The sequence below is a fragment of the Sceloporus occidentalis genome, unplaced genomic scaffold (assembly GCF_023333645.1).
Source record: "Sceloporus occidentalis isolate IW3139 unplaced genomic scaffold, rSceOcc1.0.p SCAF_4, whole genome shotgun sequence".
NCBI classification, from domain to species: Eukaryota; Metazoa; Chordata; class Lepidosauria; order Squamata; family Phrynosomatidae; genus Sceloporus; species Sceloporus occidentalis.
The window spans coordinates 57667508-57684581 of record NW_028316984.1 but is presented as its reverse complement, the minus strand read 5'-3'; the positions used below and the strand labels follow the sequence as shown (position 1 = coordinate 57684581).

Here is a 17074-nt window from a genome sequence, read left to right as displayed (position 1 = left end):
CCAATTGATTTGTATAATTATCTGTCTATGGCATAAATATTTGGATTGTATTTCGGTGAGTACCTTGGACACTGTTTGGGTGGAAGAGACATTTCTGGAACCACCTCTTTAGGCCTTGTGACCTGGGGATGGCAGAAAGTAATTGCCTTTAGGTTTGGCTTGAAAGATAAACCCCATATTTAATCTTCATGAATTGGGAAGGGGGCTGTCTGGTTAGACTTCCTGATGTGGGCCATCCAGTGAATAACCTAGATTATGGGTTGTCATTGAGGGCTCAAGTGTTATCATCCAGATAAGCTGCAGAGGTAGTCTCAGGAAAGACACCGGATGCAGCTTCTCCCACACTTGGTTGTTGTTAGAAATTAGTTGCAGTTCCATTAAGAATTTAATAAATAGATCAATAAATGGCCCTGTTTTATCCCATTTCAGTGTCTGGTCTCATTATTCTGGGGTTGGGTAGCAATACCTAGACTGCCATTTAGTCAATTACCACAATGAAGCAGAAGATCATTTAACAAAGGTGCATATGAAGCAAGTGAGGAAAGAGATGTGTTGATTCAGAGAGAGAATTACCAGCCATGTATAATATGTATTAATAAGCTCATTATTGCTTTCTAGCAAACATCAATTCTAAAAATGCTGCTGGTGAGAGTTCAACAACATATAAAATGCCAACAGAAAATCTTGATCATATTACTGCACATCCAGGCATTGCATTATTTCTGAATATGTCAAAGGCACGATTTTTAAAAGCTGACACATTGACCAAAAAATAAATAAAATAAAAATGGTGTGCAATTCCAATGCCATTTATGACTGAATATCAACACCCTATATGCAACATGTGGTAGAAAAAAATCACCGCCAACCACTACACAAAATTCAGAAACCATGAGCCAGAAATTGTCATCAAAAAGTTGGAATAGAATGTTGCTAAACATTTTAATCTTGAAGGAATACAGATTTTCCATCCGAGCTTTGTTTCCAGTAGAGAAACTCATGGTCTAACCATGCTAGAGGATATATAGACTTGACACCCTGATGCCATATGTCTTAATTTAGGAGACCATGAAGCTTTCCATACCTGGCTGATTTGCTGGTAAAATGTCCATGAAACATCCCTGAAATGTGGAAAAAGTGTGCATTTTACCAGCAATTCAGCCAGGTATTGAAATCTTCACAATCATTCTGGCTGCTGGCACTATCTGCTGAATTCTATTCTGAGATCCTGTGAACTGACACTGAATGGCATCTATCTCTCCAGTTCCAACATATATCATCAAGTATGGGGGAAGCTGAAACATTTGATACTTAAAAAACAAGCAAATGAGAGAAAAAAACACTTGCAAAAAAAGCCCCAAATGCATCTGAGGAAGTAGACTTTAGTCTACAAAAGCTCATGCTGCCAACTTCTTTCTTCTAGAGTGAAACAGATGATCCAAAAGGGCAGCCCCAATTTGGGTTGCTGCCATGGTCTCAAGCGAGCCTGCTGAAAAGGAGCAGATTTATCCACTCTTTTTTAGTCCGGCTCTTTGGAAAAGGTATGCGCCTGGGGTGGCTTCGAGCGACAACTGGGGCATGCATCATGCGGGCCGTCTGTTTGAGGCCTGTTAGTCTCAAAGTTGCTACAAGATCTCTCTAGATACTGAGTCTATAGACTAACACAACAATATATTTTGGTAAAAACCCACTTGTTTTCATCAGCTTCAGTTTTATAATATAAGAAGGAAGGGAGGAAGAGGAAGGGAAATAATGTAGTGGTATCTTTAAGTCTAACAGGTTTTTATTTTAGCATGACTTTTCATGGATGCAAACCCACTTCTTCAGATGTAGAGAATGTTCCTTTCATTACATGTTCAATAGTGAGAACTCTTGTATTAATACATGTGATGTGCCATAAAGCCATTGTCTTTGGGGCAAAACAGATGGGCAAAAAGAAGAGGCTTCTGGCCACTTTGGAGGTGTGCCAATTAGACAACGTATGCAGCCAGAAGAGTACTGAGGCCTCGCTCCGGTCCTTTGGACCAGAGCAAAAAGGAGCTGGGATAACTTGGCTCCTGGAAGTGCTAGTTGGCCCCAGTGAGCACAGGCCAACTTGGGAGCAAGCCATGCAGTCAGCAGGGTTTGGACCCACTTCTGGCCAGAGCACACTTGGGCCACTCTTGTTAAAATGCTTGTGATGTTGCTCAGAGTGTGAGGCAACACGTCAACGTTTGGCACCAGATCCTCCACCTTCATGAATGTAGTCAGCAGCTTGTGAGCTGGAGAAAGACCTCTCCCTTTCTGAATGAGCAAAGAGACACTGTAAACCTCTCTCAGATGAGGCTTTTATTCTTAGAAGAAGTTCCACAGTGTACAACAATATATACATCGACACCATCCACCACCCACACTAGGAACAACCCTCTCTGAGGTGAAATGCTCGTCACTGCTCTAGCAATGGCTCCATGAGGCTTAATAGGCCTTGCCTCTCCCTCTGGTCTCACAAAGAACCCAGCCACCCTCCTGAGTCACTTTTCAGACTGGCAGCATCCTACTTTGTACTTGACAGCACTTGTTGACTATCCTTTTGATGCCACTTCCTCTTTAAATGCCTAATCATTATGGCTCACAGTCACCCTTTAATGCCTCTTTACTATTAAAACCCACATTGTACATTTTCCTTGGGACTCTATATCCCAACAGCTCTTTCCCGCCTGTCTGCTATGGCCCTTTGTTTATAATTCTGGATTGGAGTTTGTGAAGTCAGAGATCAAAGAAGAAGAATATGAGGGCCCAAACAAAACACATCCATGATTAATTCCTTTATACATGGAATCAAGTTCACAGTTCTGGAATACAGATGTTTTAAAAATGGGAACATTGTGCCACTGAGACAGGTGTCTCCATTCTAGTGAAGTCACAGGCCTCTTTGTAGGCAGAGAACAATGGATTCCTCAAGAAGTCTCCATGTATTTTGCATCAGGAACATTTTGGTGGTGTAGAGGTAAAACATGCTATTTCAGTCCAAATTTAAGAAGGAAGAAAATGTTTTACCTTGACTGTAGGTCCTAGTTCACAAACCACTCTTCCTGGTTCCCCTGTTGCAGCTACAATGTGGAATCTCACAAACACAATACAGAAAACATGGCCAGAAGGAGGAGGAGCCTGCCTGCCTGCCTGCCTGCACAAAATATAGGCGGGCTACAGACGGGCAGGGGAAGACGTCTTGGAGGTGTATTCTGCTGAATACGGAGCCTCCAGACCGCCCGCCCCGGGGACGTGCTTCAGGTGTCGGGGCTTCCACACGGGGGGCAGTGAAGATGCCTCACCTGGGTCCGTTTCGGACCTGTAGCTTCTATACCGCCGCCTCGGAGGACGCTGCAAAGAAAGGGGCAGCTTCCGCACGGGCGGCCCAAACCGCGGCTTTTTTTTCTTTTGCCGGCTGGCGGATGCGCAGCTGCGCAGCTGCAGCGCTAAGCAGCGGCGGCAGAAAGCCTATGGGCACATTTAAAGCGCCCAAGCCCCTTTAAAACTTTTTTCTCCGCCCTGCCCAAGAACAAAGGTGGCAGAGGAGAACGTGGTGCCCATCCTGGCATCATGTGTCATTCTGCACAACATCTGTGAGACCAAGGGCAGGGTCCTGGATGAGGGCATGCGATATAGGCGCCGTTTTGTGCTGCCCACCCTGGGAGCAATCACGGCGGATGAAGAGGATGCCAAGAATGCAGCAGGGGAGGATGTGAGGAATGCCCTGGCAGATTTTTTTCTGACAAGGAGAATCTGAAGGATGGCTCCTGTGCCATCATTTGTGATGTCAGAGTGCAATGTCCTGTAATAGCATAAGCACATGAATAAATGTATCCCATTATCCACAGCCTGTGTCTGCCTATCATTCCTGATCTGTGCTGTGGGCATGTTTTGCCACGTGCCTGAGGGGGACACACACAAACACACACACACAAAAGGTCTCCTGGCGCCTGTTTTCCTGGGTGAAAAAGATACATCAGCTCCAACTGCCAATTGCCCCTTTGACAATGTATCAATCCCCCTCAAATTCAAGCTTTCCTAATGGCCCATTTGAATGTATCAATAGGGCACCCAGAGGGCATCTATTGGGGGAGAGATTCAAACTGCTCCTCTGAAAGCTTTCATTGGCCTAGGACCACCTTGGCCTAACGGCCCTGAGCCTCAGGTGCCCATATATACCCGTGCGCAACTGTGCAAGACCCCAGGACGGCGATCAAGATGGCAGAGCCACGCAGGAGGGTCTCGATACGCATGGCCTACTGGACCGACGAGGTGGTCGGGATCCTCCTGGACTCCCTGATGCCACAGGCAGCCGCTCGAAGGGTGATGGCCAGCACCAACAAGCCGAACCGGGGGTATTTTCTCCAGGCGTCCCGTGCCCTCGAAGAGCGAGGGTTTCGAAGAAAGATGCATCAGTGCAGAGTGAAGTTTAAAACTCTGAAGGCATCTTTCTTCGAAACCCTAGAAGACTTCGGGGAGCATCCCCCCGGTTGACAGGCGGCCACCATTCTTTGAGCGGCTGAAGGACCTGTGGGTCAGGGGAGATCGGCCCAGACCGGAAGATCACCGTCCTCCAGGTAAGTCAGAGCTCTTTCCATGCCCTGTCCTACCCTCCTTGACCCTTCCCTTGCCCTCCTCTCCTTCCTGCATGGTGCCAATGCCATCCCTCCTCTTCCCTTTTGCAGGCGTGCGGCCGAGGCGGAGGGAGGGAGGGCACCGTGCTAGGTCGCCCTCTCCACCATCCTCGGGGGATGAGGATGTCCCCGAGGGTGGGCCACAGCCAGGACCAGCTGCTGTGGCCCCTCCGCAGCCAGAGGAGGCTCCTCTGGCGGCAGGTAGGTCCCCAGGGTGAGGGGTGGGGGTTGCCTGACTGCAGCCCCCACGACACTTGTGCCCTCGTCTGCCATGCCAGCATGGTAACTTGGGCCTTTTCTTCCTCTTTTGCAGGGCTTGAAGTCCTTGCTGCTGTTGCCGCCGCTGAGGAGCCTGGCCCGAGCCGCCGCCTGCCAGCAGAGCCAGGGGACTTGGCCCTCGATGCCAGGACCCTGGATCGAGTCCTCCAAGCCCGGCAGCAAGGTAAGTGCAGAGGTGAACCCAGGGAAGGGAGCGGGGGCACCCAGAAACCCTGCCTGTGGGAGTGGGTGATGGGCTCCACAGGCTGACCCTAACCATCCTCTTTCTTTTCCCCCCACAGAGAACCGGATGGAGAGGAGGTTCGCTGCCCTGGAGGAGAAGGTGGACAAGCTGGCGGAGAGAGTCTCCTCCATGGAAGAGACCCTCCGGGAACTCCTCCGCCGGCTTCCCGCCCCACCGCCTCCTCCCCCTCCCTGAAGCAGCTTCCCTCCCCTGCCCCCTCTGCCACCCCCCCTTCACCACCCCCTTTACCCTCCCCCTTCCCTTTGTACATATTGTATATAGTCAAAGATTTTTATTGTTGTTATTGTTGTTAATAAAAAACTTTATTTTTAAAAAAAAATTTGTGTGGTTCATTATGCGCAACTGCGGCAGTGTGGCTGTGAGTGTGAATGTGACAGCTTAGGCGCAACTGTGCAGTCTAAAGCTAGGCAGGAGTGCTGGGAGGTAGCAATGTCCAAACTCTGTCCTTCCAGGCGTTTGGACTTCATCTCCCAGAATCCCAGACCACAGGGCAAGGTGGCTGGGGATTCTGGGAGATGAAGTCCAAACACCTGGAAGGACAGAGTTTGGACATTGCTGGTTTGGGGACCAGTGAGCCAGGCATGGTGGGAGGAGGGAACAAGAAGGGTAGACTAGAGTAGATAGGGCTGGGAGGGAACACATGCCCTGGGAGGCGAAATGATGTCTTTATGGGACATCATGGGACCTAGTGCCTTGTCAGTGCTCCCTGCCCCTTGATCCCAGGCCCCCTCTAGTTGCCCTTTGCCTTTGGGGGCGGGGTGTGGGCGGTGGGACTGCCACAGAGTCACTGAAGAGGCTGGAGGATGGCCCAGCAAGAGGCTGCTGAGACAACTCCACCTCCATGGCAACTCCCTGCTCCTCAGCTGGAAGGATTGCTCTAGCTGGGGGCTCCTGCTGCCCTACTCCTTCCTCCACGACCCTGGGGACAGCCCTGCCTCTTCCACCCTGCTCCCTACGTACCCTTCTGCGTCTCGGGCCACCCTGCCCTCCCCTCATGATCTCCAGCATTTGCCCCATCAGAACAGTCTGGGCTTCCAAGGTAGTGTTGAGTCGCCTCTGCTCCTGGTCTGACCTGTCTATTGATCTCTCCTGGTTCTGAACGGCCCTCACTTGCACTTCGAGGTTCCTCTCTTGAAATCCCAGTGCCCTCACATTAACTTCTAGGTTCCTCTCATGAACTCCCAGTGTCCTCTCTTGAAATCGTAGTGCCGTCTCTTGAAATCCCAGTGCCCTTTCCATGAGCTCCCTGCGGGACTGTCTGCCCCTCCTCATGGGCGGCCAAAAACGGGGCTTTTTTTTTCCTTTGCCGGCTGGCGGGTGCGCAGCTGCGCAGCTGCAGCGCTAAGCAGCGGCGGCAGAAAGCCTATGTGCACATTTAAAGTGCCCAAGCCCCTTTAAAACTTTTCCCCCCGCTCTGCCCAAGAACAATGGTGGTCTCCTGCCAGCTGGTGATCAGGTGGTGTTGGCATCCTTGTCCGCTTGCACTTTGCCAGTGTCACCAGCATCATAGATGCCTCCTCTCCTTTGGTCCCCGCGCTCTTGCTGAATCTGCAATGCACAGCTACAGCTGTCTCCGCTGCCACCGCTGTCCCCCTGCCATCCCCCATCACCTCCCTTGTACATATGTAAATATTTACAGTTTTAGCGTTTTTTTATTGTTAGGTGAAAATGGCACAGGAATGTGTGTAGGGGTGCACTTTAAAGTCCAAACTTTCCATGCAGCGCATGCGTACATGTTGCTCTAGGGTTCGGGTTAGGGTTAGGGTTAGGGTTAGGGTTACGAGTCTTAAAATGCGCTGCAGCTGTGCTGCAGCTTCCACACCTGCATGGCAGCGGACGCTGCAATTAAAGCCTGACTGCAAACTGCGCATGTTCCAAGACCCCAACTCATTATGCAATGCAGCAGACACGGAGCTTTTAAATGGGCAACTTAAATTAGCGGCGTAGCAATTCTGGTGTACCGGTGCAGCAGCTCTCATGGCTTCTTCCACTTCTCGATATGTGTCACCATTCAGGTAGGACTGCTCCAATTTTTGCAGAATGTTTGGCTGGGACCATATAGCTATAAGGTCAGCCGTCTCCGCATGAGACCAAGACGTCCCCCTGCCTTTTTTCGGGGTGCTGGTGGATGGCTGAGCCATCCTGCCTGGTGGCAAAGGGGAGCCGCCGCACAGCTGTGCCAGGAGCAGCCGAACTGTGCCCGTTCCCAGGTGAAAATGGCACAGGAATGTGTGTAGGGGGTCACTTTAAATTCCAAACTTTCCCTTATCACTTTCTACAACCAAAACATCCGCCGGCAAAACTTACAACTTCCCGCGATTCTAGCAACGCATGCGCACAAGTGGCTCTAGGGTTAGGGTTACGAGCCTTAAAATGCGCCGCAGCTGTGCCGCAGCTTCCACAGCTGCATGGCAGCGGAAGTTGCAATTAAAGCTTGACTGCAAACCACGCATGTCCCGGACCCCGACCCATTATGCGACGCAGCTGACACGGAGCTTTTAAACGGGCAACTTATATTTGCGGCGTAGCAATTCTGGCGTACCGGTGCAGCAGCTTACATACGGAGCTGCGCACGTACGCCGCAAATCAAAAAGAAGCGGAAAAAAGCAGCACCTTTTTAATGCCGCTTCTTCCCGCTTGGGGCGTGCGGGGGGCGTGTTCATGACGGCATTCAGGTAAGGGCCGTCTGAAGGCTCTACCTTCATGACGTCATGAATACACCCCTTTTTGCCCGTCTGTAGCCCGCCATATTCTCCCTAGTATGCCATCTTTACAAAGGACTGAAACAACGTGCAGGCATCTGACTAACATCTCCAATTTTTGTTGTTTTTCTCCCTCTCTCCTGTTTGGTTTGTAACATCTTGCCTGATAAAGACGCCCATGAAGCTTTGAAAGCTTGCAACAAGTATATTGTGCATTTCAGTTGGCCACTAAAGGTATCACTGATGGGCTTTTCAGTCTTACATCCAGTTATTGATTAGTGCAGTATCCACTACACCTTTTAGAAGAGTTTATAAGATGTCTTACTAGAAATGATAAAATATTACATAATTAATAAAAAGAAATAAAATAACAACGTAGCAACATAATATAAGGAACAAGGTTTCTGTTTTTTAGCTCTGGTTGCAACAGATATAACAAGCAACAAGTATCAAACCAAACACATAATGACCTATGAGCATCATTCCAGTAATATCAGTAGGTTTTTAAATTATTCCTTGAGAAAGAGAGAGACTTCACCTAGAGAAACCTTTCCCTCAACAATACCATCTTGGGCATAAGCTTTATTCGCCCTCATCCAGTACTATCACCAGAAGAATTCTGGTCATGAGATGACACTCCACACAATGTTCTAACAGAAAAGGAAAAATAGATGTGACCGTCTAGCAATAAAGCTATACTCTAAACTTTCAGGTGAACTAACCTAATGATTTCACATACATCAAAGTCTATTTTATGAGAAAAGTGAATCTCAAAACTGTCAACATTACTGTACTGAGGAAGTGAACAACCATCTCCCAAAATAACCTTATAGATAATAATCTCCATTTATTTATTTATTGAATGTATACCCCACCTTTCTCTAGAGGTGAGATTCAAGCAGGCTTATAGAAATTTAAAGTAAGATAAAGCTAAAACCCTATTGCTGACCAACTCATTAAATAACAGGACCAGACATAGAGAACTGGGTTATAAAATGGGCAACTTTATTAAAATTCAACCTATTTAACTTTATTTCTTGAGAACTGCAAGCCCAGGGGGGAGAACCTTGTGTAGGAACAGCTGGCGCATGGTCTGCTCCAAGACCAATTCCCCAGCTTCCAAAGGGCAAAAACACCTGAGTCCCAAGGGCCATCCATAATTTGGGTTGCCCCTGGCCGGCCCTCATCCGGAAGGCCAACCCAAGACTTCCCCACTTAACTCTCAAGACTTAAGTGAGGGTTTGAATCTCAAGCCAGCCCCAAGGCAAGTCTTTTTCCCTTCGTGTTTAGTCTCAAGACATAAACCTCCATTCCAGAGACACATCTTCACCCTTTAGGAGGGTGCCGAGGTGCTCACCGAACCGACTATCTCCCCCCGCCTATGCCTGAGGCCTATTTATGGCCACACCCCAAGCCAATCGTCCAATTCTTCATCCAGCAGTGTAGGGTAGGCAAAAAAAAAAAAAAAACCTTAGGAAAACAAGGGCAAAAATTCCTACCCGGCCCCGAAGCAACCAGAATGAATCTTACACTGTCGTTGAGGTGGGAGGGTGGGCCAGCTCCTTCGAACTGACAGGGAGGCCAAGGGCAGGAGAGCTTAAATAGGATTAGCCCCACCCCCTCCCTGTCTAACGGCCGCTCAAAGTGCGCCGTTTTTATTTAAATCTTCTGGTCTCTCCAATGAGAGGCCAGCAAAACCTTCTCGCTGAGCCAATGGGCTCCAAGAAGCAATTTACAAAGGTTAAAATAAATTAAATAATATATATATATTTAAAAAACATGATTAAATACTGTTAAAAACACATTTAAAAATAACTACCAATATAAGATTAAAAATACAGATTACAACACACTACTTCACACACACACACACACACATACCACTGCATAATCAAATTTCAAAGGCCTGCCTGAATAAAAAGGTTTCACTTGCTAGCAGAAAGAGAACAAGGAGGGGGCCAACTATATCTCCTGCAGAAAGGAGTTCCAGAATCTGGAATCTAGCCATGAAGAAGGCTCTCGCTCATCTCCTCACCAAATACATCTGTGAAGGTGTTGGGACTCAGGCCCGGTACAAATGAGCCATTAGCGGTGATATTAGGGCTCAATGGTGCTCAGCGTCCATATGCGCCGAGCCCTAATATCACTGCACTTACATCACAAGGCTGTGGCCCCATCCACATGGGGCACAGCCTTGTGACATACAGGCACCAGAGCACCCACATGCCTCTGGGCAGAAGAGGTGTCATAGGGCTGCGTTGCAGCCCTTATGACACCTCAAAAAAGGAGCTGCCTAGAGTGTCTCTTTTCGGAGAGTGTATCTGTGCTGCAGCATGCGGACTGATGTGGGGCTCACAGGGGCAGCTTCTAGCCACCCATCTGTCAAGCCCTTCAGAGAAAAATACATTCCCTGCAGATCTGAAAACTTCAGCTGGCTTGTACAGGAAGATGTGGTCTTTCATACTGTCTGCACCCAAGCACCCTCTGGGCATTGCTTAGCTATTTTGAGGTTTCCTGGGATCTCTATTTTGTTTATTAATTCTTCTTTTCAGTTATTCTCTGCCTCATTCCATGCACAATACAGTTCACTGTTTGTTAAGAATAAGAATGCCATTACAAGAAAGTTAAAATAGTTTATTACAGGGTCCCAGAGATTATATAGGATTAAACTGTATGTCCTAAATTGAAAAGTTTGAAAAAGGGTGGGGGTAGTGAGGAAATCAGTGGTGTGTGTGTTTGTGTGTGTGTAGATGCTGGAGAAAAAAATTAACTATCTGTAGGGAGGAAGCATTATCACCTGTAGTTTGGTAACAGCTCATTATTTCAATTTCAAAACTGAGGACAGCTGCAGTAGAATTGCTGTCTCTATCTTCCTCCCAAGAGCTTTCACTTTATCCAGAATGACACAGAAGTAGCATTCTGTTGCAGAATCTGAATGAAAAAGGTAGCTCCTCTCGTAGCTGCTTTCCCCCAACCTCCTGCCAACTACCATTTTTGATTCAGAACATTCCAAGCAATATTGCATGGAAGACATTCAGGGTTGCAAGAGAGATGACAACTGTCAGAAGGCAGCTAGGAACAGCACCTTGACACCTTGCTTTTCTTTTAAATGCTTTGGAAAATGAAAAATGTAGCACTTTTAAAAAGTGCTTGATTCACTCTGGGGGGGAAATTACCCCCCAAGCCATAATTAGTTCATTACTAGTTATGATATATGTCTTAATGTTAATAAACAGGACCAGTCCTTTCTTCCTGATATTCAGTATAGTAAAGAATTGAAATCTGTAACCTGAACACCAAGGTACTGTATTTTTCATCTAATGTTTTTCATCATTTGAACGGAAAAGACATCAAGCTATGTCAATTTTTTTACATCTACCTGCTTGCTTTGTTCATTAATTTTCATGCCATAGTATTTTGTAATTTGCCCCAGTTGTTGGAAATGTGAAGAAAATCTTAGATGCAATGAATCCTTAATTACATCAGACCTCAGAATATGATCATATCCTCAGCCCTTCTTTATCTATTCAGACCTTTCTGTCATGCTTCCAGGGAGATTCATTCTCTTTCATTCTCTGTATATTAAATATAGAAAATATGTAACTTTCATTACCTCATATGTTATTATTATAAAAGATGACAGGTAGGACAGATGTTCATGGGCCCCGACTGATTAACCTGGTTCTCCGTTCTACAGCTATGAGACTGCCTGTAGCTCCACACTTTATTTCAAATATAGTAATAAAAAACAGCATTTTCCAGTACATCTACACATTCATGTACATTCATGTACATTCAGTACATTTTCTCTGAAGCTGGTTTGAATAGTACAAGGCTTATTAGTTAACTTCCTCTTAATCTTCCCTTAAATACATTTATTAATTATGATTACTGAATGTATTTAAATGTTTAGTGCATGTTTTTTTAAAAAGAAAAAGCATTTTTACAATAATGTCTTTGCTATTTAGCCATGCTTAATAACAGTAAATTGCACAAAATGCAGTGGTAATTTTGATTTCTTACAAGGAGGAAAATAAATGAATAAATAAATAAATAAATAAATGTGTAATCTGTTGAGCAGAAATTTACCTTTTTCACGTATTCTGTTGAAGACCTTCACTTCCTTCAAGTTTATTCCTAAACCTGTCCTCATGGATATAGTCTCTGTGGCATCATTTTTGTTGCCTCGTCTGATGGAACCATTTGCATGGGCTCTGCCAAAAAAATATTGGACATATCTGACCCACAATTCTAAACTAATTAAAGTCAAGTAAGTCATTAAATTGCAGGAGACATCTGGATTAACAGAAGGTGAAGAAGCGTGCTTTTCTTTGTGACATTGATATGGTTTAGCTTTGAATATCCAAAGTGCCTTTTCCCTGGAAATTACATGGCTTTGTGGGATCTTTTCAGTGACCTTGCTAAAGAATAGGTAATCCTACAAGGGTGAAGCATCTGGCACAGAAATAACATTTTGAGACTCAAATACTTATGGAAAAATAAATTACCTGTCAGACCAGTAGATGTAAGCCCCAAAGACAGCAACTGAAAAAATATCCACATTGCTCCCTGACAGCACAATCTCCCGATTTCTTCCACTTTCAAGGTCAATTCTTTCTATCTTGTCCATTCGAGCATCACACCAGTACAATTTATTTTCCTAAGAATCAATTCAACAGAAAACTTGAAAATATTTATATCAGAAAATATAATAATATATGTCATAAAGTATATGTTTTAGTATGATATAGCATTTTATGAACTTAGAAGAGAAAAAACAAACCTCAAGGTCCACAGAAATTCCATTAGGCCATGTAACCCCAGTTGCAACAAGAATAATCTTTTCCGATCCATCTAAATGTGCCTTGCCTATGCAGGGTGCCTGGCCCCATTCTGTCCAGAATAAATACCTAGAATATGGGGGAAATGTGGCAAATCATAATGTACTGAAATTGAGCAATGGATTGCATAATATTTATTAGTAGCAGAACAAAGTTGATGGAAGTTCCCACCATTACTTCTAAGTTCTGGCTCCTGTCTTCCCCCACAACTGCTCCTAAGAGGTAGAAGATGGACTAGAAAGGTACAGGATGAAGGACAGTAGTCTGATAGAGGAGGTAAAAATTGCTTGTGCTAGTTTCAGGCAGAAATACTTGAGAATGATGAGTCAGAACAAGAAAGGAATAGAAAGGCAGAAATTCTCAGAGGTAGCATGCAAAATATTTTCCAAATTAAGGACTTTTAAAGTATTTTGCAATTATTGACAGACTCTTGAATGTCATGTTTTTTTAAAATAATTACTATCTACTATTTAACGTTGTGTGTTAATGGGATACTTTTATTAATAATCATTGATACGGGCATGAAGAACCAGAACTGGTCACAAGCTCCTGAAAATATATTCTCTTTCCATATTGAGAATGGACCAACAAAGACAATATGCTGTCATGAAATAGCAGAGGAGTGAGAATTATGCAGTCCTTCACATACTGTTGGGCTGCAACTGCCAGCAGTCCTAGCCAGCATTCTGTTCAACAGTTTTGATCAGTTGCAAGTACATTCAAGAATCATGTTACCCTTTTTCTGGATGCACTGCTATAGCTCTTGGCTGGTCCAGGCCTTGAGAAATGACAACATATCGAAAAGAGCCATTGAGCCTGGCAACTTCAATAAAGTTGAAGCCATGATCAGTCCAATATATATTACCTGGAAGAAAACAAATGGTTGTTCTCCTATATTTGTAATGGTTCAGTGATATTAAGTTATGCTTGTTTGAAATTTCTACCAAACAATGCTAATTTTATTTCTGCATTGGTAGACAAAGATTTTCATTTTTTAAACTGCTCTTTTTTCTATTAAACAGAGTCCTTAAACTTTGTTCCTAATTTAACTAAACAGTTATTTTCAAAGTTAAACTAAAAATAGAGACAATTAATATTGCAAAGAAAACTGAAAATGCATATTTTCCTATTCATGTGGACTACACGTAGTTTGATCTTTAGTTATCACTAAGCTATAAAAGGAAAGAAGGCAGGAAGGGAAACATGAATCAGCTAAAATAAAAAAAAATTGATATCTAGCTTTTGGTAGAAATTTCTTTTCCCCATTTAGTCTCAAAGGTGCTACTAAGGATGGAAAGAATATTCAAATATATTTGGGAAATGGTCAAAAAATATTATTCAAGTGTTGGAAAACTTTGATGAGAAGAATCCTGGACTTACAGGAATCTTTATTTTGCAAAAAATTTGCATGTGGTTGTTTTGAATAAAAAACAGCATTTTTCTGAACAGGAAATAGCATTTTTGATGTGGAGTTGATGTGGATCTGCATTGATATGTTATGTGGAGAATAACATATCAATGCAGATATATTAATTTCTGCACAGAAATGCTATAATTGGGGATTTATTCTGCATAAAATTTGAACATGGTTTTTTTTTTTTTATAGAAACAGTATTGACTGCACAGGAAGCAGAATTTTCTGTGCAAGAATCAATATTTTTCTGTAAAACAACTACATGCTAATTTTGTGCAGAAGTCCCAAATTGCAAATAACCTTTGAAAACTGTGTGTTTACCAAAGACATTCTGGCACAGGATGAAAATTGTTTAAATTGCTCATAATTGCCTTCAAGAAGAAAGGGGCTGTACACACAGTTCCAAAGGCCTGTGTTCCCTTCAGCCTGGCATCACCCAGTTTACATGATGCAGGCCAACAGCCTTGGGCTGGAGTTGGGCAGACTGAATGTCATTCCAGTGGATCTGGCCCAACAGTCACCCAACCAGCCCTTAGTCCAGTCTAAAAAGTCTGGCTGTTTGTGGCAAAGTTTTCCAGAAACTCTATCATAACAGCCAGTAGACAGAACAGAGCCATGCTCCCTTATCAACTGCTACCACTGTTCTACTTGAAGTCTGCAGTCTTAGGGCCACAGAGGGGGGCTGCAATTGGAACAAGAGTGTCATCATTGGGCAAGGCAGTGGTGGCAGCGCCATGTTATGGCAGCAGGTGAGTATGGGAATACCCACCCATCACTGTGCCAGAACAGGTAGCTGCTGGGGGCATGAACGGGCCAGATTGATGGGCAGGATATGATGGATTGGTCTATTGTATCCTACATGTGCATTCAGGTCCTTAATGAGGAATTACATCCCTAGATGTTCCAGGATTCCTTTGTATCTTTTCAGAAAGAATCATAATTAAAGAACTGGTACCCGCTATCCAGTCCACTGCAATGCCTTCCACTCTTCCCAAACCATTTGTAATGATGTCTTCTTTCCAAGTCTGATCCCTTCTAGCCCTACTTATTTTGTTAAATCCCATGTCTGTCCAGTAGATTGTATCATTGCCTATACAACAAAATTTGGGAGGAAAAGAGCACAAATTAAAAACAGCAACAACATAAATATGTAATAAATAAATCTGCTTCAAAGAATCTTGTTCCATCCTGTTTTCAAATCTGTTGGAGATTTTTTCTCCCTTTTAAATCAGCATAAAAATGCAAGATATTTTTTGCTGCAACATTCCAGAGAATTAAGATGACAACATATGGCTTTAAGACAGGGCTTTACTTTATATCATCATCATCATCATCATCCCCCCCACCTTTTCCCCCAGATTGGGACTCAAAGCAGTTTACAATTATATTATTAAAAATCTACAAGATACATAAACCAGAACAAGATTAAACAATAAAATAAATAAATAAAAGCAGATTAAATCATACATTAAACCAGATTAAAACATACATTAGTACACACACGTGCGTGCACACGCACACACCAGTGCAACAATTAGCAATATCCAGCACATTGTGTAAGATAGGCCTTCATATAGTCACTCATCAAATAACTGTCAGAACAGAAAAGTCTTCACTTGCTTGTATAAAGAAAATAGGGAGGGTGCCAGTCTAACTTCTCTGGGAAAGGAGTTCTAGAGTCTAAGTCAAATTTAAATTAAACCAATCTTCAATGAGAAAAATGTTTACTGAAACAAATCTTGGATCTGCCTTGGGTCCTGTACTGAGAGAAATGTGGGTTATTAAAATAATAATAATCCCACAGGATTAGCTAAATAGTCATCTAACAAGTACTGCTTGAATGTAAAGTTCATCAGCCCCAAGGCACATGTGAGACAATGATCCACAGTTTTATCTCAGCCTTTGGCACATGAGGGGAATCAGTCAAGTGGGCCACACAAGAGCTGGCTAGCCCTTGATATAAACCCCCTGTTAGGTTTCCCAAACAGATTTGTAGGGATATTGTGACACCCCATATGAGCATATCCCTCCATCATAGGGCACATCAAAATTGTTCTCCGAGGAATTCAAATCTGCATACCACAACCTCACTCACACTGTGCTACCTAACACTGACTATCAGGCAACATTATGTATGATGATGCCAATCAAACAATGATCCAAATAGCCAAATTGACAAAGCAAACACATTTTTAACTTCAGCCCAGCACATCATGAAATAGGAAAAAAGAGAAGCAATATCCAGCCAATTTGGAGCTTCCTTTAAAATGGCCCTTAATATGGATACACACTGATTAGTGTCTCTAGGCATAATATGTTCATTTCTACTGCCTACGTGAAAAATACTTTCTAGCATCTGAACCTCTTAAATAATAACACATAACACAACTTATACACAGTTCATGAAGCAATCACAGACATCATCTTATAAAAGGAGTGCTTTCAAACATGTGAAACAGCTGAAGGGAAAATTAAAATAAGGTGTCTTAGGCCCGAGACAGATGGGCCAAAAATGTTGTCTTGCCACCGAAACTAGGGTTCTGGAGCATGCGGCAACCTCACGCTTCAGAACTCTAGTACATGCGGGCGGCGGCCTAATGGTAGCCTCCTGTCCACATTGGGGGCATTTTTACGTAAGTGACATGCAGCGTCCACATGTCACTGCGCGTTGCTTATGTCACGAGTGAGCCAGTGGTGCACTCCCAACATAACCCGGGCACCACAAAAAGAACCCAGAAGAACAAGGTTCTTTTTACTCTGGAGGGACGTCACACGATTTGGGGGCTGCAGTGTACCTCCGGAGTTAAAACGGGCGCCTGCAAATGCCATTTTTGGGTGGTCTGTCTCAGCCCTTAATTATTAATAGTGTGGAGTAGCACAGTATTGGCAAATCAGTCTTTAACTATTTCATTCTTGTATGCAAGGAAAGATGATTTCTTTAGCTTTTTCCT

General features: G+C 44.1%; 1 protein-coding gene across 1 annotated transcript in view; it reads right to left on the bottom strand.

Annotated features, from left to right (window-relative positions):
- Positions 1–17074, bottom strand: part of LOC149313891 (low-density lipoprotein receptor-related protein 1B-like) — a 734124-nt gene that overhangs the window by 202059 nt on the left and 514991 nt on the right. The window contains exons 37-41 of the mRNA XM_089523040.1: positions 15079–15213; positions 13445–13574; positions 12652–12778; positions 12377–12528; positions 11958–12082 (exon numbers count right to left, since the gene is read on the bottom strand). Of these exons, the coding sequence (XP_089379166.1) occupies positions 11958–12082; positions 12377–12528; positions 12652–12778; positions 13445–13574; positions 15079–15213 (669 nt within the window). The remainder of the gene's footprint in view (positions 1–11957; positions 12083–12376; positions 12529–12651; positions 12779–13444; positions 13575–15078; positions 15214–17074) is intronic.